At 36.1% G+C, this 22,412-nt stretch overlaps 1 protein-coding gene across 1 annotated transcript in view; it reads left to right on the forward strand.

Annotated features, from left to right (window-relative positions):
• Positions 1-4,611: 4,611 nt before the first annotated feature.
• LOC124721422 (hippocampus abundant transcript 1 protein) overlaps positions 4,612-22,412 on the forward strand; it is a 98,891-nt gene continuing 81,090 nt past the window's right edge. Inside the window, exon 1 of the mRNA XM_047246396.1 lies at positions 4,612-4,895. Coding sequence (XP_047102352.1) covers positions 4,815-4,895 — 81 coding nt within the window. The 5' untranslated portion in view covers positions 4,612-4,814. The remainder of the gene's footprint in view (positions 4,896-22,412) is intronic.

Below are 22,412 nucleotides of genomic sequence, written 5' to 3' on the forward strand. Positions count from 1 at the left end.
ACTTGTCTAAACATTTCTCACAGTGTCTTCTCTCGATCCAAATGTCCTAAGCTCAGCAACCTTAACTTCTCTCGAATGGCCTTCCATGCAGCAATAACTGTATGCTTAATTGACACCTTGATATGTACTAAGTGAACTGCTTCACATGCTGCACCTTATATGCATTTCACTAAATCTTTACAATCAAGTCATATACTTTTTTTTCAATTCCATCAACTTTTACAGCTAAGATGCCTACTTTCTTTCTCTGAATAATGTGAGTGTCTGTCTCTAATTCCTTACTCCTAGCATCTAATTCACTGACCAGTCTCATAACGGTATGGGCATACGTATCTAGCTCCTTAGCTTTATGTTTGAGAGACTGAAATTTTCCATCTATGTACACACGCATTTTCTGTCTGTGCATATCTATCCTCTTGGGCTAAGTGCCTCACATACATGCGAACTTGTCCATGGTATGATGTATACCAACATACTTCATCACATTTTTCTTAGCTAGAGAGAGAGAGAGAGAGAGATAGAGAGAGAGAGAGAGAGAGAGAGAGAGAGAGAGAGAGAGAGAGAGAGAGAGAGAGAGAGAGAGAAACTCCTGGAAGTTTCATCTACACCTACCCTCACTCAGTTTTCGATTTTTCAATAAGAAGAAACTTGTACTGTGTGTGATTGCAGCAATTTGCATGTATCTTTACAAAATCGGTTCCTACATGTGCCTGTCAAATATGTTTTAAATTCAAATTGTCTTGTCTGAAAGCTGGCCGGAGTGGCCATACGGTTCTGAGCGCTACAGTCTGGAGCCGAGTGACCGCTCCGGTCGCAGGTTCGAATCCTACCTCAGGCATGGATGTGTGTGATCTCCTTAGGTTAGTTAGGTTTAATTAGTTCTAAGTTCTAGGCGACTGATGGCCTCAGAAGTTAAGTCGCATACTGCTCAGAGCCATTTGAACCATTTGAATCTTGTCTGAAAGCTATAATGAGATTTCCATTACCCCTCACCAACTGTTCCAGGATTCTGGAATATGTCTGACTCATACCAAATATGTCAATACCCATATGACGACCAAAACAGAAATATAATATAATTTGATCTTTGTTTTCCCCAGCAACATCGTCAAATATGAACACTGTGTTTGGCCTTACTTTTTCTGGCAGAATTATTTGCCTGCTTTCACTGGATTTCATGTAAGTTACACCACCTACAACCTGCAGTTTCTTTTGCCGTAGCTGATATTTAGGTTGAAACAGTGTTTATGGAAATACACATACACTCTGACAGTGGACTGCATCCAGGGGTGTTAGTAGTGACATGAAAAAATGTGTCTTCCCGCAGTTGGATGGACCCACAATTATAGCTCTTATGTTACCAGGACTCTTCTTCTGGTCTTTTTCCACACCACTTTTTTGTATGTATCGCTTTTCTCTCTATGGTACTATTTATTGACGCTACTTGGAAGTACTTATCCCTTTAAAAATACTCTTTCTATTGCTTTAAAAATAATTTGCTGCTTATATGCATTTATGGTAAATTATTGTTTCCTTGTTGACTTTTGTCTCTAATAACGTTTCTTTGTTTCCTTGTTGACTTTTGTCTCTAATAACGTTTCTTTCGAGAAATACAACAACAAATATCACACCTACAACGCATGACCCAAAAATAATCTGCATTTTTAACTAAAAATTGTAATCTGGTTCAGAAAGAATTTATTACTCCACCAGTAAACTAGTCAATGCACTTCTGTCACATCTTAAATGTTTTCATAAACAATTGCCCAAATTCAGATAAATTTTCAAACAGTACCTATAAAGCAGAAACATTGTTATATGGTTCATGAATTTCTGAGGTAAAATGAATACCAGTATCTCTGCTAAAATTACAATTATTTTAGAACTTTTTTGATTTATGTTATATTATGATACATAATTTAAAAAGTATTATGATGCACCACTTAACAATCAGTATAAACTACAATGTCTACATCACATTTTTCATTTGTCTGTCTCTGCTAACCTTACAATTGTTTTGGAAGTAATTTTAATTAATTTTGCGTAAAATATTTTACTTTTAAGATCATTTTGTTACACCACTCAAGAACAGTGCAACCTACAATACCTGTATCACATTCTTCATCTTTATTATCTTATTTGAACTTTTACTACTCTTTTGTTTTGAACACTATCATAGAGAATTTGTAACGATTCATATTGAATGTTACTTAAGTTTCTTCTACCTGGTCCATTGATGAATGAATGGGAAATTTTCATGTTTCACAAAACCTTATTCACATTAATTGACTTCCAAACTGCACACTCGTCATGTAAACAAAACACGGACAGAGTTCACAGGTCTCTTTGACTTCCAAAAGTAACTTCAAAAACTGACTGACAAAACTACAACTCAACAACTAACTCGCAGCCTCTCTGCATTGCTTTATATAGAATTTTAACAATAGCTTCCAAAATAAAGCATTATACAATTTTGGTGTTACAATTAAAATTTTTCAAAATGTAAAGAAACTGATGTTACAGCCGAATAACGTATAAAATACAATATTGAAAGACAGTCTTTTATAGCATTATCTTTAGTTTTCCATAAGAAAATCATTCTGGACTTTAATTACAATAATGTCTCTCATATTATTTTAGTTACGTAATTAATTAAAGTTTGGATTTGGTTACTAACATATAATGATAGTACAGAGCTTGTACTTTATCAGATTAAATGCATAGAATGCACAAATAATGCCTCAGATTCTGGAAATTGGAAAACTGTGAGATGTAAACAATTGGAGAGTTAATTCAAAATGTAACTACAAAGAATATTGATTACAGAGGAAGATAAAAAAATAAATAACAAAAGAAAATACATCACTTGATAATAACTTTTAAGCTGTTTCTCAAGATAAAGGAGTCTATGGTTACACACACACACACACACACACACACACACACACACACACACACACACACACACACATATATATATATATATATATATATATATATAAAGACACACGTACAAGGCTTTAGAAAGCACTGAACTGTCTGATAACTATCTGGATGCATATATAAATAAAGGTGGGATCGGACATTTTATATGAGTCCTGGGGGTGGCTGTACCGTTATAAACTGAAAATTTGGTTTTGTATTCATGTATTTCTTTATTGCAATATTTAACATAACTTTGTTTCCTGTATGTATATTACTCATCCTTCCAAGTGGATCAGTTTTCCATTAATTCAGTATATGTTCTGTAATTAGTATTTTATGTAGATTACATCTCTATTGCCATTTAAGCTATAGTTGAAATCTGTACTATTAGACACGTTCCATATTCTTGTGATTCACTCACTGCCTGGATAAAATAAAAAATTAATAACTACTATGATCAAGAGTCACTATACAATAGAATATTTACGTGGACTACACAAACATGTAACATTATATGACGAATATTCTCTGTATGTATTTGTGTGTATTTGAACTATGTGCACAGTTCATATTTTTGAACTTTATGGTGTTTTGATGAGTCACATAAAACGTAGATTGTATACTGATGGATAAATAAATAAATGAAAATCGATCAGATCGCACCACACTTCCAGGTGACCTCAGCGGGACATTTATTGACAAAATTGCTTGATATTTTTCTGACTTGTATTTGATCTTCAAACATAGCACTAATTTGTGTCTGTGAAGCATACTGTATTACATATTCTACTAAATTTCACATTAAACTGAAAAATTCCTATAAATTTGTTGATCAGATCCGCAGTTCGGACACTAAAGCCAAATCACTTCCAAACGAATCATGCTTAGTAAAGTTCTTTGGCGTTCAAACCCTATTTCAGATGAATTACTGTAGTCACATACTCTTCAGTACGCTCTACCAGAGTGTTGCAATGACAACAATTAAATCCATCTAAACGCTAAACACGTATTCACTGCGGAACAGCTTCACTCATAATCTCGTATTTGCGAAATTGTGGTCATTTTCCAACTGCGGCCAACGTGATGAAGATAGATGTGGTACACTGATGTATTCATTTCTGATTAATGAAATATGGATGCTTCTACAAGCCTCCTTTTATTAATACGTAATTCTTTCTCAAGAGCAGTTGTAACACAAAATACTGTGTAGCACCATGAAAAATTACTGAGTAGATTTTTGTTAGCTCGTTTGTGTTATGAATTAGTAAGGTTGTAAAAAAAGAACACTTCGTAACACATATGAATATGTAATTTACGGTTCTGTTCTGTCCAAACCCATTTACGTGACTTATCTATCATAACACGTTTTTCACAAGTAAATATGTGTTTGTGTATATTGATTACAGCAATCAATAAAATGATAAAAGGTACTAAAAATTTTCCTTTAGGTACTAACAAATTAATTTCTATTGGTCTTACTACATCTTGTAAACCGCCAACAAAGTCGTGAACAACAATGCACAACGGCTTGTCGCTGCGGTATTGCCTGTGGAAACCCAGCGCCCTAAGATATTGCTATTCGATCGACATCTGTCATATGTTTGTTGTGTTCACAGAATTTCATGTGTTGTGGTAATCCTTGCGTTTGGCAGAAGTAAATAGCCAACATGGCGTGTATAGTTAATATGTTGGTTAGTTTAGTTTGAAAAAAAAAAAAAAAAAGTTTACTTATCGGCGGTTCGTGTTTTTGGTGTTTAATGAGTTACTAACTTTTATTTTGTAAAAGCAACAGCGCAGTGCAAAAGTTGATATGTGATGTGTGTGTGATGTGTCAGACTTATCTACAAAAGAAATGTAAATTCTGAAGGTTCACTTTGTTGGATAGGAATATGCCAACTAAAGCATCCAAGAAAGTTGTTGGAATGATTATAAGGAGCAGAAAAACAATAATGAAGGATGGCGTAATGACGGTATGTACCAAGAGCGATAATGACTGTGTCGAGATGTTTATTCTGCATAACGTGTGCCGTTTGCTAAATAATAGCTAAATTTCCTGAGAAGTATATTCGAACTATTTACCAGACCGATACGTAACATTATGATCCGAAACCCGATGAGCAGTGGTCACACTAAGCTGTTAGTTATGAATTTGGCATGCATGACTTAAGAGTTAGTATATACATCAGTGTGAAACTGCTATCAGTAAAACGAAAGAAATGTGCTCTCAGTTCTTTATTATTAGTAACCTCTCCATTTACCCACAAAAGCCCTTGTATTTTACAACAGAAATATTTTGATAACAATTCTCAAGAGATTGTTCTTATAATTTCAATACCACACTGCCAGTGATTATTTGAAAAAGATTCATGTTAGCACACCAGGAAAAGACAATTTCATATGAGGCAAATAGTGTCGTTAAAGGTTATAATGAAAAAATTATTTGTTGTGAGCTACAGAAAATTTCATACTGTCTTGTAATCCATATACAGACTCTGGTTATTCACGAAATTTTTGATAAATTGAGTGTAAAGGACACTTGTTAACCATACACAGTGTTACAGCAGTAACTCTTTCACAGGCTGTTAAAGATGAGTAGCATGTCCTCTACAATATGAATGACACTCAGTATGTAATACAGTGAATACTACTAGTAGCAGTCATCACACACAATTTATCATATGCCATCTCACCATTAGTGCTAAACAAATATTGATAAACATAATCTTTCATGATAAGTTAGTTCCATGTTCCAGGGATCATTTTGCACAATAAATTTTAATGATGTGGAACAAAATCGTTTTACATTACATTGCATAGTAAGTTGTGAATATGGTTACATTCTGAAATTTATGATTTTTGTTTTATTTATTTATTTTTCTTATATACAGATGTGTGTTAGTAATTCTTGCTCACCACCTTTTACACATTAAAATAATAGAAATTCTTCTACAGAATAGAAGGAATTGTCAGGGAGCAACTTTTTCACTTTGTTTTCAAATTTTACTTTGCTGTCTGTCAGACATTTTATATCCCTGGGTAAGCGATCAGAAAATTTTGATGCATCATTGTGCACCCCATTTTGTTCTAAAGACAACTTTAATGTGGAGTAATGAATGCAATTTTTCAATCTGGTATTGTAATTATATACATCATCTTTTTGAACTGTAGTGGAATATTTACAACAAACTTCATGAGAGCATAAACATACTGTGAAGCATTAGTCAGAATGTTCAGCAGATGTGTACAAGATGATTTTGAATTAGCACCACTTATTAATCTTGCATCAAGTTGTCGAGCAACAAAGATGTTCTTTATTAAAGATGAGTATGTTGCCTTACTGATTTATCTCTCTCCACGATTTGCAGTGATCCTAAGTGCAAATGTGGGTGAACTCAGTTGTTTTAGGTGGAGCAAAATGTGTTTTTTCTTAGTTTAAATTCTCATCAGTATGGAAACCTAAGAATTTTGAAGTTTCCACACTATTTATAATTTCTTCACCATGTAATGTAGGGCCTACTTATCATTGGTTTAGTACCTCATGCAGAACTGAATATGTGTCTTTTTTAAACTGAGAGTGTAACCATTCACAGAAAACCAGTGACTGATTCTTTTAAAAATATTGTGCGCAGTTTCTTCTGTTCTGTATATATGGTAAGACTGTTCTGTATATATGCTTGCACTATGCTAGTGTCATCTCTGGTTGTATATTAAACAGAAGATCGTTTACATATATGAGGAACAATAATGGACGGAATACTGTGCCATATCTGATGTCTCCCCAGTCAGAATTATGTCCCCAGACTATATTGGTTGAATTACTAAGCACTACTTTCTGTATTCTGGTGGTAAGATTTGACATCCATTGGTTGGCTGTACATCATTCCCATAAAACTTCATTTTTTCTAGGAGAATAGTATAATTCATGCAGTCAAATGTCCTAGATAGATCACAGGAAATACCAACCAATGCTATATTATTATGAAATGCTTGTAAAACTTGGTGAGTGAACATGTAAATGGCATTCTCAGTAGAGCAACTCTTCCGAAACCATAACTGTGATTCACTGAGGACATTATTGTTGGTAAGGTGAGGAACTATTCAAGAATACATCACCTTAAAAATTTGTAAAATGATGTCAACAGTGAAAAAGGTTGGCAGTTATTGATGTGTGTCTTGTCACTTTTCTTAAAGACGGGCAGAACAATGGCATATTTCAGTCCCTTTGGATGAAGTCTTTAGTTAGTAATGGGTTACATGTTTCAGATAAGAATGGCCGTATTATACGCAAACAGATCTTCAGTACTCTAGTGGAAACACATCAAAACCAAATGAGCTTTATATTTATGAGAGAATGAATAATTTTCTTAATTTCAGACAGAGAAGTTGGCAATGTATTTGTATGACTGAATTTTATGAGTTACTTTTTCACCCTACTGCCATGTTTTTTTGCTTGAACTGTTTGTCCCTATACTTTTTACTATATTTAAAAAATGATTATTAAATATATTTGCTACGTGTGTCACATCATTTATAGCCCTTCCATGCAGTTAAATGGTGATTGCTGTGTGTCTCATTTTACAACATTACATATATCCTTAAGCCTGTTGTTGGAATAATGATTTTTGGCACTGTGTGTATGGTCCTTGACTTTTATTTATAACCTTTCTTAATAATTTTGAGTAGTTTTTGTAAACATCAACTGTGGGATCTCTACTTGTTCTCGCCAATAGATAGAGTTCCCTTTACCTTTTACAAGATACTTTATTGCCTTGAGTGGACCATGGTTTTTTTTACATGGGTGTTTAATGTCATATCTGATTAGCTTATGTTGAAATCAGTTTTAAAATAATGATATGAATTTATCATGGAAAAGTTTAGATATTGTGTAGCATTTGGTGCTATATAAATTTCGTCCCAGGTCATCTCTTGTAAACTATTCTTAAAAACATTTGCCCTGGAGTCATTAATTATTCAAACTGGTTTCCACAAAGGAGTATCTACACTGTAAGGCACTATGTTCTTTGTCCTAACTTTATTTATTTATTTAATCGTATGGCTAGGGCCTCCAAGCAGGCAGACCGTTCGCCGGGTGCCGGTCTTTCAATTTCACACCACTTCAGTGACCTGCAATCAATGAGGATGATAGGATGATGATGATGATGATGATGATGATGATGATGATGATGACGACACAACACCCAGTCCCTGGGCGGAGAAAATTACCCAAACCAGCTGGGAATTAAATCCGGGCCCAGAGGATTGACAATCCGTCACGCTGGCCATTCAGCTACTGGGGGCGGACTGTCCTAACTAACTGTGCTTCATGATCAGAGAGAACATTTGTTATTGGAGAAACTGTTATTTTTCTTGCTTTGAACTTCACTAAGGAAAACGTCAGTTATGGTCCTACTGTCTCTATCCACCCGTGTTGGAAAGTTAATTGCTGAGATCAAATTGGAAGATCCAAATAAGTAATTTTTCCTATTGGAATCCTGTAGAAAATCTGCAGTGAAGTCACCACAGACTTGCTGCTGGGTGACATAGCAGAGTAAGAAATTCAGACTCCTCATAAACAGTTCAAAATTTCCCATTTGGGATTATTCAGTTAGGAGCCCAGTTTAGCCCCTATTATTTTATATACATTTCTGGCAGAGAAAGCCTAAGCAAATTGTTATCTTACCATAGGATAGGGGAAAATTGTGTAATTGCCCTCTTTCCCTTTTAATCTACTGGTTTGTGACATGGAAAAACCAAAATCAAGGGAACTTTGTATCTACATGTCTGTAATAAGAGCAGTGCAAAGTCCCTCCCATAATTACAAATGTAGAGTAGCATAATCAGATTTCTTACAATCATCTAAATAATTGAACTTATGTTTAGAGAAAGTTATTGGTGGTAGTTCACTCCTCATAGTGTTACCTATGAAGAGGAATCTGTATTGCTGTATGTTCTAATAATCGTTTGTAAGGTGAATTTACTGTATGTAACCATCAGTTATCAAACATCTGTGGTGTATCATTTGACTGGCAGTATGTTAAGTACCCAAAATAAACTTACAGTTTGGGATACTTATACGAACTTACGTGAATCATAGAGCTTGGTGAAACATAAGGAATGGCCACCTTGCCTAATTGCCATTTAAAATAAATGACAGCTCCTAGTTCATTAACAATCAATTGGGATTGCTGGCAAAAACACTTCTGCAACTCATTGTGTGAGCACATGTGATTCCAAATTGATTTTGGAAAGAGAATTTAGTAGATACTAAATATCTGCAGGGGATGGTTATTAGTTTGTTCAACCTGACACTATTGTTACTGGTATCAGAGGGTAGACTAAAGGGACTATATTTTACAATATTCTAAACTCATGTCCCCAAATTTTATGTCATGTCCACAGACACAGATGTTAATTGCTGTAGATCACAACAGAGAGCAGCAGTAGTACTTTCATAATATTGATGAAGACTAGCAAGCAGCTGTTTTGTCAAAGGACATTGCTGTGTGTGGTTGCTGACTTACTTGTAGAGAGGAAAGACTGCTGCCAAGATAAAAATTTTTGTGCGTGGTTATCTTCAGTGCACACTGGACTCGCATTCGGGAGGACGACGGTTCAATCCCGCGTCCAGTCATCCTGATTTAGGTTTTCCGTGATTTCCCTAAATCGCTCCAGGAAAATTCCGGGATGGTTCCTTTGAAAGGGCACGGCCGACTTACTTCCCCGTCCTTCCCTAATCCGATGAGACCGATGACCTCACTGTTTGGTCTCTTCCCACCAAACAATCCAATCCTATCTTCACTGTGTCCATCTGTGCCCATTACTACATTACAATTAGATGTAAAATTACTCGTAATTATGTATGTGTAAAAGGTGTATGTTAATTAGTTTAAATTAACTATATAATTCATTACTTAAAAATTTAATGTGACTATTTAAATTCAGCATTTTATAAAACCTGTCATGTCTGTAGGCATCACATCCATGACTGTGGTGTGTCCACAGATGTGAAGTTCATACCCATGGATGGGACAAACATTTAAGTCAGGCTATAAAACGTTGCATGTTTTCTTATTTTACCTTTCATAAGTTTTAGTTTAATACATTAGCCTATACTATAACTAAATAGGTGTAATTGTAATAATTCATTGTATGAGCTACCTTTTTTGCCAGCCATTATTTTATCGCATATTACCAAATAAAAAAGGTCATATAGAAAATATTTAAGTGGAACCTATGCATATATACATTTTAAATAGACATTTCACTAAACTAGACAGTGTATGCTGCTGTGATTGTTACATTTGATGTTATTAATAAGATTGGTTGGTTGATTTGGAGGAGGGGACTAAACAGTGAGGTCATCAGTCCCATCAGATTAGGGAAGGATGGGGAAGGAAGTCGGCCATGCCCTTCCAAAGAAACCATGCCGGCATTTGCCTGGAGCAATTTAGGGCAATCACAGCAAACCTTAATCAGGATGGCCGGACATGAGTGTGAACCATTGTACCCCCCCAAATGCAAGTCCAGTGTGCTGACACTGTGCCATCTCAATTGGTTATTAATAAGGGTAAGAAGATAGGTATGGTTAAAATTCACAAGGTTTCATAATTTTAGTTCTTAGGATAATAAGTAAAAGTGTTGCTTTCATGAGAATGTAAAAATATTTTAACTCAAAAGTTTACTATACAATAACTTGACTTTGGGGAATACATAAGAGTCATATTGATAAAATAAGATAGTGAAAGCAACCCAATATGAGAAAGCAAGGGAGAGGATTAAAAATGTCCCACAGAAACTTGAGGAATGGGAGAAAAAAGACAGCACAAGGAAAAAACTGCAAAGAGAAAAATGTGTGTCATGACAGAGAGAGAGAAAAGAAAGATCAGAATAGAATGGAAAGACAGGACCCAAAAATGCGAAAAGGAACAAATCTGGAGATGGTCAAGAATATACACACAGTACAGAACCACATGAATATGATTTTGCTGGACGAAATGAAAAAGTTAAGTCAGCAAGATCTTCCTGGACCAAATACAGAAGGAATGTCTGTAAGGAGAGTTGTGTGAAAGAAAACTAGAAGAAGAAATGTACAGGGTCTGAAAAATAAAATAACAAAATTAGAGAAAGAGAAAAATAAATATAAAAAGAAAAGGGAGAGGTAAAAAAAGAAGTATGAAAGACTTCTCAAGAAAACAGAAGATACTCCGCAGAAAAATGTGAAAAAAAATTTAAAAGGGGGAAAAAGCGTTCACCACTAGTTACAAGAGCATTATTGTTAGGTGAAACTATAAAGAATCAAATTCAGAAAAATTTTGATAAAACCGTGCCCTTGAAAATGAAAAGGAACTTTAAAAAAGTCAATGGAAAAATTATCCAAAGATGTAAGTTAATGAAAGCTATTGGAAGTTTTACTTCACATAACATTATGAAAAATGATAAGCTGCCTTTAGCAACTTCACAGTTTACTATGTTGAGTAACACACGTAATGATGTCATAGAATTGCTGGAAAGAAAGAAACCTTAACAAAAAGAAAAAATAGATTGTTTATTAAATAATAGACTGAAAAGTCTCCATAAAGAACTTATTTCTGGAAAAAACTACACGATGTCTTATGCAACATTTTGTAAACTTCGACCCTATTGGATTGTTTCACCATATTGCAATAACTGAAACACGTGTCTTTGTAAAGTTCGTACAGACTTTTATTTGTTAGTAAAGAAATTAAATGCACTAAAAATTATAAAGGAAAACACATCTACTGAAGTTCTACAGAATCTTACATGCAATGGAAAACTGAAAGGAAAGTGTTTGGAATGTACTTACCCGGAATATGCCAGCTTAATGTAGATGTGAACCAGTTTGATGAGAATGAAAAAACAATATTTTTTCAGTGGATTGCCAAGAAAGTTTAAGTTCTAGCAAAAATTAAATGAAGATGGTACAAAAAAACTGTCAAAGAAGAAAAAATGCTACTATAGGCGACATTGTTCCTGAATTTAAATATTTACCACCATCATTTATGATATATCAAGAGTAATATAGAACACTAATATGATATAGTCAGAACAATTTAAAACGGTTTGTCTGAGAGATTTTACTTCACTGTGATTTCTCTGAAAATTATAACAGTAAATATCATCATGAAATACAATCAGTTTACCTCGAAGGTTCAAGAAACCAGATTACATTACCAGGGTTGCCACAAGTTCTGGAAATCAGGGAATTTTAAATGTATCAGGAAAAAAAAAAAAGAAAGAAAAACCACTGGAAAAATCTCATTTTTGCCTCAGTAGCATGAAATTGTTTGTTTACTGAGATGTCATATTTCGTCACTGGTTGGGTGCAGCTGAGTACATGCGCCATTTCCCTACTCTCTCTCATTCTTGCTGCTTCTGCCCTTCCCACCCCTCCCCTCAGTTTGCAGTCAATGCTGCCACCACTACTTGCTGCTAGCCTAGCAGCTGCCGATGACAGGCAGGGGGGGGGGGGGTGAGGAGTGGTTTGTTTGGGTCTGATTCTCAGAGCTTGTTGTTGACGCAGCAGCCGGAGGCAACGGTCATGTGTGCACGAGTTGTGTCTGAGTGATTGTGTGAATGTGTGTGGCCGAAAATTTAGTTGAGAGTGTGATTGTCTTTTCTACGTGCCTGTTTGTGGCTCAGCGGTCATCTTTATGGTGACTTACTACCTGCCCTCGTTATACTGATTTTCAGAGTATTTGCACAAGTTATCTGTTGCTTGGGTGATCGTCGCAGCTTCACTGCATCAGCATGGTGTCTGTGACACGTGAATAGCTGGCCACACGAGTGGACTTCCATGATGGGCCAAAATCACAGGCCATTTCTGTGGGTACCTTAACAGATAGGGCCTGCTGATCTGAAGCCCATAGTTCCTTACTAATATGCAGGTGCTGCATGTCGGATCTAGTCTCACACATCCATGGTGTAATTTGGTGAATTTTCATGCTTTGTCCATGGGCCCAGGACTGTGGTGCTCCTCGGCAGGACATGGCCTTGGCGATGGATTTCAGGAATTGCGATTGTCTCACTGCAAGTACATTGTACAGTGCAGCATTTTATAGACATTTTATTTATTGTAGTACATTTTGGCACTGAAAAAGTAGTCTATATATTAGAAAGTATGGACGATAAGAAGAAGAAAGTTGTGGCAGTCACTGGCAGTTTGTATGCTATGTGCTCGTGTATTTCTTGAAAGAAAAATCACATTACCTGTAGAATAATAGACATAACACAGTGGATAATAACTGACAATAAGAAACATAGTAGAACCAGCATTTTATTGACGGTCACTTATCGTGTTGATTTACACAACTCTTCCCCACCTTATACATTTCTTTTGAGGCGCCTACTTTTTTCTGAGGTTATTTCTGAAAGCAGTGAAGGTATTTTAAATCTGTCTTGTGACTCCAACAAAATGCGTATTTTTGTCACCAAATGTGTTTCGCTTTATTGAAATAAAATAACATCAGTGGTTTTAATGAAGCATATGTACCATTTGCCTGAATTTCTAAAAAAAAAAAAAAAAAAAATAATGCTAAAACTTGTGTGGAAATCAGGGAATTTCACTTGGGGAAACTTGTGGCAACCCTGATTATGCACGTGTGTTCCCTATTACTCCTGTACAATTAAAAATTCAATGCAGTGTCAGTCATTCTGCACTCTCCATAGCAAGACAGTTTACTACTGAAAGTTTGTGTTGGTGTTCTGAGAAAGGCCATGGTAAATGTAAATGTCATGTGACTAGGGCCTCCCGTCGGGTAGACCTTTTGCAGGGTGCAAGTCTTTCGATTTGACGCCACTTTGGTGACTTGCGCATCGATGGGGATGCAATGATGATGATTAGGACAACACAACACCCAGTCCCTGAACTCAGAAAATCTCCGACCCAGCCGGGAATCGAACCCGAGCCCTTAGGATTGACATTCTGTCGCTCTGACCACTCAGCTATGGGGGGCGGACAATTCCATGGTAAAGGATCCCCAGATGGTGTTGGAGGTTGTTCAAAAAAGAACTACTTACAATTTGATTGTCTGCAGTACAGATATTCTAGATAATGAAATTTTTTACAAGAACTTGAAAAATCTTGCCTGGGAATTGTTTGCAAAACTGAACATGATGATATAACTCAACTTGAAAAGGTGCTTCCCACTAAGCTGGCTGTGTTCAAAGGAACTGTGTGCATACATAAAGTAATCTGGAGTTCAGAGAAAAGTCAACTATCTGGGCAAGAAGACTAAGATGCATAGAATGTACTGCTAGTATTCATTGTCCATGTTATACTATTGGAAAAATTAAAGTGAAAACGACAAAAAGTATCTGTTTTATATATTTATTACACTTATGAGTTCATAACATTAAAATTTTGTACATATAAATGCATAGGAGCACGTGACTGATAAAAGAATTTTATTATTATTTACTGTAGTCTTTGAAACACTTGCCAAATTTACATTTCATGAAATTGATATCCGTTTACCAAGTGTCTCAGGTCATCAAACAAGAAAAAAACTGGGTCACAGTGATGTTTATTCTGACACAAAATGAGGACCCTCCTTAGGACAATACATGTTCCCAGGAATCCCAATTTAAAGTTAACAACTGTGTAATTGTTAAATAGGCAGGTGAAATGAACCTGAAAACAATACGCAGCTATGATTGATTTCAAATTTAGTGACAATAAGTATAGTATTAAATACCTTCACAAATTAAAGGACAATCGTCTTGTACCAAAATTTGATTGCTCGTATAATGTATATAGAGCAGACATGATCACAAAATTAGAACTGCCTGCTATCAATAAGAAGCAACAACATTCACTAGTAAATATTGACAAGTACAACAAAGAATAACATTTCTACTACAAATTAATTTGAATTTTTTACTTTTATTTTGGTCTAAAAATTTATAAGTATTGCAAAAGATATTTTATAACAAAAATAAATTTAGCTGGAAACAATTTATTTAAACAAATGTTAATTTATTTTGTATTATATACGAGGTGCATTCAAGTTCTAAGGCCTCCGATTTTTTTTTCTCCGGACTGGAAAGAGATAGAAACACGTGCATTGTTTTAAAATGAGGCCATGTTCATTGTCAATACGTCCCAGAGATGGCAGCACCGTACAGCAGATGGAATTTTACCGCCAGCAGTGAGAAAAAATGGTGATGTTTTCCTTACTTGAACAGCGTGCAATCATTCATTTTCTGAATTTGCGTGGTGTGAAACCAATTGAAATTCATCGACAGTTGAAGGAAACATGTGGTGATGGAGTTATGGATGTGTTGAAAGTGCGTTCGTGGGTGCGACAGTTTAATGAAGGCAGAACATCGTGTGACAACAAACCGAAACAATCTCGGGCTCGCACAAGCCGGTCTGACGACATGATCGAGAAAGTGGAGAGAATTGTTTTGGGGGATCGCCGAATGACTGTTGAACAGATCACCTCCAGAGTTGGCATTTCTGTGGGTTCTGTGCACACAATCCTGAATGACGACCTGAAAATGCAAAAAGTGTCATCCAGGTGGGTGCCACGAATGCTGACGAACGACCACATGGCTGCCCGTGTGGCATGTTGCCAAGCAATGTTGACATGCAACGACAGCATGAATGGGACTTTCTTTTCGTCGGTTGTGACAATGGATGAGACGTGGATGCCATTTTTCAATCCAGAAACAAAGCGCCAGTCAGCTCAATGGAAGCACACAGATTCACCGCCACCAAAAAAATTTCGGGTAACCGCCAGTGCTGAAAAAATGATGGTGTCCATGTTCTGGGACAGCGAGGGCGTAATCCTTACCCATTGCGTTCCAAAGGGCACTACAGTAACAGGTGCATCCTACGAAAATGTTTTGAAGAACAAATTCCTTCCTGCACTGCAACAAAAACGTCCGGGAAGGGCTGCGCGTGTGCTGTTTCACGAAGACAACGCACCCACACATCGAGCTAACATTATGCAACGGTTTTTCGTGATAACAACTTCGAAGTGGTTCCTCATGCTCCTTTCTCACCTGACCTGGCTCCTAGTGACTTTTGGCTTTTTCCAACAATGAAAGACACTCTCCGTGGCCACACATTCACCAGCCGTGCTGCTGTTGCCTCAGCGATTTTCCAGTGGTCAAAACAGACTCCTAAAGAAGCCTTCGCCGCTGCCATGGAATCATGGCGTCAGCGTTGTGAAAAATGTGTACGTCTGCAGGGCGATTACGTCGAGAAGTAACGCCAGTTTCATCGATTTCGGGTGAGTAGTTAATTAGAAAAAAAAATCGGAGGCCTTAGAACGTGAATGCACCTCGTATAAAAAATAAAGTTGGGGGTATAAATGGAATGAAAAATAACTTATTGATCTAATATTGCTTAAATCAAAACCCAATTATGGTTCTAATAGAATAATAATACTTTTGTAATTGAAATTTAAGCTCATTTTTATTTACCAAAGAATGTGCAAACTGTTATCTAATTTATAATTGTGTCCATAGACCAAAATATTGTGTCCATTGAATTACACTGTCGTGTGTGGATATGTACAATATTTACTTTTTTGCCACAATATGATTTATTATAAAAGAAATTATTCAGATACTGAAGGGAGACATAAATTTAATAGTCATAGTTGACTGGAATTCAATAGTACGAAGAGAAGGAAACGTACTAGGTGAATATGGAACGAGGGCAAGGAATGAAAGAGGAAGCTGCCTGGTAGAATTTTGCACAGAGCATAATTTAATCATAGCTAACACTTGGTTCAAGAATAATGAAAGAAGGTTGTATACATGGAAGAAGCCTGGAGATATTGGAAGGTATCAGATAGATTATATAATGGTAAGACAGAAATTTAGGAACCAGGTTTTAAATTGTAAGACATTTCCAGGGGCAGATGTGGACTCTGACCAGAATCTATTGGTTATGAACTGTAGATCGAAACTGAAGAAACTGCAAAAAGGTGGGAATTTAAGGAGTTGGGACCAGAATAAACTGACAGAACCAGAGGTTGTAGAGAGTTTCAGGGAGAGCATTAGGGAACGATTGACAATAATGGGGGAAAGAAATACAGTAGAAGAAGAATGGGTAGCTTTGAGAGATGAAATAGTGAAAGAAGCAGAGGATCAAGTAGGTAAAAAGATGAGGGCTAATAAAAATCTTTGGGTAACAGAAGAGGTACTGAATTTAATTGATGGAAGGAGAAAATACAAAAATGCAGTAAATGAAGTAGACAAAAAGGAATACAAACGTCTTAAAAATGAGATCGATAGGAAGTGCAAAATTGCTAAGCAGGGATGGCTAGAGGACAAATGTAAAGATGTAGAGGCGTATATCACCAGGTGTAAGATAGATATTGCCTACAGGAAAATTAAAGAGACCTTTGGAGAAAAGAGAACCACTTGCATTACTATCAAGAGCTCAGATGGAATCCCAGTTGTAAGCAAAGAAGGGAAAGCAGAAAGGGGGAAGGAGTATATAGAGGGTCTATACAATGGCGATGGTACTTGAGGACAATATTATGGAAATGGAAGAGGATGTAGATGAAGATGAAATGGAAGATATGATACTGCATGAAGAGTTTGACAAAGCACTGAAAGACCTGAGTCGAAACAAGGCCCCGGGAGTAGACAACATTCCATTAGAACTACTGACAGCCTTGAGAGAGCCAGCCCTGACAAAACTCTACCATCTGGTGAGCAAGATGTATGAGACAGGCGAAATACCCTCAGACTTCAAGAAGAATATAATAATTCCAATCCCAAAAAAAGCAGGTGTTGACAGATGTGAAAATTACCTAACTATAAGTTTAATAAGCCACAGCTGCAAAATACTAACATGAATTCTTTACAGACGAATGGAAAAACTGGTAGAAGCCGACCTCAGGGAAGATCAGTTTGGATTCTGTAGAAATGCTGGAACACGTGAGGCAATACAGACCCTACAACTTATCTTAGAAAATAGTATAAGGAAAGGCAAACCTACGTATCTAGCATTTGTAGACTTAGAGAAAGCTTTTGACAATGTTGACTGGAATACTCTTTTTCAAATTCTGAAGGTGGCAGGGGTAAAATATACAGGGAACGAAAGGCTATTTACAATTTGTACAGAAACCAGATGGCAGTTATAAGAGTAGAGGGGCATGAAAGGGAAGTAGTGGTTGGGAAGGGAGTGAGACGGGGTTGTAGCCTATCCCCGATGTTATTCAATCTGTATATTGAGCAATCAGTAAATGAAACAAAAGAAAAATTCGGAGTAGGAATCAAAATCCATGGAGAAGAAATAAAAAATTGAGGTTTGCCGTCGACATTGTAATTCTATCAGTGACAGCAAATGGGCTGGAAGAGCAGCTGAATGGAATGGACAGTGTCTTGAGAGGAGGATATAAGATGAACATCAACAAAAGGAAAACAAGGATAATGGAATGTAGTCAAATTAAATCGGGTGATGCTGAGGGAATTAGATTTGGAAATGAGACACTTAAAGTAGTAAATGAGTTTATAAATTTGTTAACATCAAGTATAGATTTAAGTGTCAGAAAGTCGTTTCTGAAAGTATTTGTATGGAGTGTAGCCATGTATGGAAGTGAAACGTGGACAATAAAAAGTTTAGACAAGAAGAGGATAGAAGCTTTCGAAATGTGGTGCTATAGAAGAATGCTGAAGTTTAGATGGGTAGATCACATAACTAATGAGGACGTATTGAATAGAATTGGGGAGAAGAGAAATTTGTGGCACGACTTGACTAGAAGAAGGGATCAGTTGGTAGGACATACTCTGAGGCATCAAGGGATCGACAATTTAGTTTTGGAGGGCAGCGTGGAGGGTGAAAATTGTACAGGGAGACCAAGAGATGAATACACTAAACAGGTTCAGAAGGATGTAGGTTGCAGTAGGTACTGGGAGATGAAGAGGCTTGCACAGGATAGAGTAGCAATGAGAGCTGCATCAAACCAGTCTCTGGACTGAAGACCACAACAACAACAACAAACTGAGAAAAAATCAGTTTCGTAAGTATTATTCCACCATTTTTTAAATAAATGTTTTGAATACATTTTATTTTTAGAAAATTTTTCATCAAAAGATCCGCTTTTGTGAGAATGACCCATATAGATTACCACTGGGAAATTTTGAACTGTTTATGAGAAATTTGGATTCCTTATTATGCTATGTGTCAGACAGCAACAAGCAGTTAATAAGCCTGTGGTGATTTCAGTGTAGTTTTTCGAAAGGATTCTGAGTGGAAAAATTATCTGGAAACTTTATTTGCATCCTACAATTTTATCTCAGTAATTAACTTTCCACCATGGGTGGATAAATGCAGTAGAACCATAATTGATAATGTTTTGTTTGGTAAAGCTCAAAGTAAGAAAATAATGTGTATCCAGTAACAAATGCTTTCTAATCACGATGCACAGTTAGTTAAGTTAAATAATGCAGTGCCTTACAGTGTAGATACTCATTCGTGGGAATCATTTAGAATGATTAATGACTCCAGGCCAAATGTTTTTAAGAATAGGTCACAAGAATTCGTAGTGTGGATTTCAGAAGAGTTGCTTAACTGGGATTGCCATTTATGCATTCACTCGCGAAATGTTATAAGCATCAAATAACAAAATAGTACCAATTGGTATTTTTTGTGACCTGTGTAAGGCACCCGACTGTGTGAATCGCAGTATTCTTATAGATAAACTGAGGTTTTATGGTTGATGGTAGAGGCAACCAATGGATAATGTTATATGTAACCAAAAGAATGCAGAAAGCTATACTTAATTATTCAACCAATATAAGAAGGTGATATTCTTATAACTGGGGGAGTAATCACTTATGGGATTCCACAAGCCTCAATCTCAGTTCCAGCATTGTTTTTCATATATGTAAGTGATCCTCCATCTAATATACAACAAACATAATTAGTTCTTTTAGCAGATGACTCTAGTATTGTAATCAGTCCATACATTCATTCATACATACACAACAACACAAGAAATGGTACGTTATGTTCTTGAAAGTATTGTTGTATGGTTGTCTGCGATGGTCTCGTGTTACATGTTCAGTTCTGTACATTTAGAGATACTCCACAAGTGATAAGCGTAACAAGTGTAACACATGGTGAGGAAATAACAACTAGAGTGGAAAAAATTTAGTTGTCCACACATCAATGAGTTCAGCCACATTTGCACTTTGAATCATCAGGAATAATATCCTGGGGTAACTGGTCTTTAAGAAAGGAAATGTTCATTACTCAAAAATGAGCTGTTAGAATAATATGTGATGCTCACCCATGATCATCTTGTAGATATCTGTTTAAGGAATTAGGCATTTTGACTACTGCCTCATGGCACATTTATTTGCTCACGGAATTTGTTGTAAATAATTCACTGGAATTTACAAGGAACAAAGATGTGCATAATTACAATACGAGAAGATAAAATAACAGTCATTACCCCACATCAAAGTTATATTTAGCATCAAAAGGGGTGCCCAGTGCTACCACCAAAATTTTTGACCACTTATCGAATGATATAAAGCATTGTAGACAGCAAAGTTATATTTGAAATAAACTGAAAAAGTTTCTCCTTGACAACTTCTATTCTGTAGAAGACTTTCTTTTTTGTAATGTATGAAAGGTAGTGAATGGGAATTACCAACTCACAAATGTATAAAAAAAATTGTAAATGGTCAGCATGTAACCTTATTTATAATGAATGTGTAATGTAATTGTAAATGACTTGTATCACATCATTATGATTCATCATACAAATGAACACCAAACTAAGTAACTATCCATGCAGAAAAAGGAGAAGATGCAGAAATGTTGTACACACGAGATTGGCAGGCAATGAAATTAAGGTACTACTATCAAGAAATGTTGGTTATAGCATCATGCCATCAGTTTCTGTTATTAATGATGAAAATATTCTGATGCTATCTTGTCAGTGGATCCCTAGGGTGATTTGTATACAGAAGAATGTCTGACACAAACTTTAGCTTTGACAAGTGACATGGGAAACGTGCGGCAAATGCCATAAACAATATGGCGAGTACAATGTGATGTTATTGACAATTTTTTCAAACAGGCAAAGCTGTGGATCAGTCTGTAATGACAGCCAGTTATTATATATTTTTTATTATATATATCACATTTGGTGGTTTTGCCAACTCTCAATCAAACTGTCATCTTCCAATGTAACCTAGACCTTGGTCAAAGCTACAGGTCCGTCTGTCACCAAAACCAGATTTATTTATTTCACATTCATTGGCTTGACCTACTCTCAGCTAAACTGTCACCTTCCAACCTAACCTCTACCTCAGGCTAAGCTGCATATCAGTCTGTCACCACAACCAGTTTTTTACAGTGTCATATTCATTGACTTGTCAACTGATAACGAGACAGTGCATATATGCACCAAAAGGCTACCTAACAACACCCATTAACATTGTGTCACTGGCCAAAGCCAATGACTCACATCGAATATTCTGCTTGACCTGGGTTGTTTCAGATTAACTTCAGAGAGGCTTATGAGATAGCATTCGTCCCGTGTGCAACTTGTGAAAGGAACAATAGTATCTGTTTGTGACTTTGCTAATTAAGACAGTGTTTTTTGGACCAAGGGCTGTTTTTTTTACTCCCAAGAAATTGGAGAAAATTGGCACAGTAACATGCGGCCCCTAGTAGACTAATGTTCGGTTCCTTCCAAACCCAGATCTGTGTGTCAGTATAATTTTAGGTTTTTATTCTGGTGACCATATATTGCTAACATTAATGACACATGTCAGTGTAATATCCTAACTGCTAAATTTAGGATATATGAATTTCCACCATGTAAAAAATCCAAAAAGTAATATGAAGCAAGGAAAGAGTGTTTAGGACCTTGTTGCATCTGTCTGTGATGCACATACATTACTTTCTTTGTACATGTATTGAAATCTGCTCCTGAAGGTGCCAAATATTGTTAAGCTTTGTATATTAGTTTATCTGGTGTCCACTTTGATCAAAATTTTATTGTTGGAGAACTTTAGTGCTGTTGTCATTTGATTATCATAAAATGTAACTATCTAATGCACTTACAGTTGGAGCTTACGCTGTAGTAAGAATTTATCAAGTACTTGATTACAGTTACGGAATGATGACTTGCTTGGATGCAAGGTTTGTCCTTTGAAGTAGTATAGCCCACTTCGGAAAGAAAAAAAAAAAGGCTTTTGGTTTTGTAAAGTGATACTCAATTTATTAATAAGGATTCAGTGAGTTTTAATGTGTAACTAACTATGTTCATCTGGTTTCAAATATTGGATTTCTTTTTAGCACCAAGGAAAAGAATTGCTTATTCCAAGAAGCCTCACCACAGGTCAAATTGTTGCAAGCATTTGAAGTTCTTTAGTTTATGTTATGTGAACATATGAGGCAAAATTTGACATGTTCAGCAGAATGATAGGATACACAACAATATAAGCAAAACTTTTTATGGCAAAATTTGATGTTGCTAGAGAAC

Source organism: Schistocerca piceifrons, chromosome X (genome assembly GCF_021461385.2).
Source record: "Schistocerca piceifrons isolate TAMUIC-IGC-003096 chromosome X, iqSchPice1.1, whole genome shotgun sequence".
Classification (NCBI taxonomy): Eukaryota; Metazoa; Arthropoda; class Insecta; order Orthoptera; family Acrididae; genus Schistocerca; species Schistocerca piceifrons.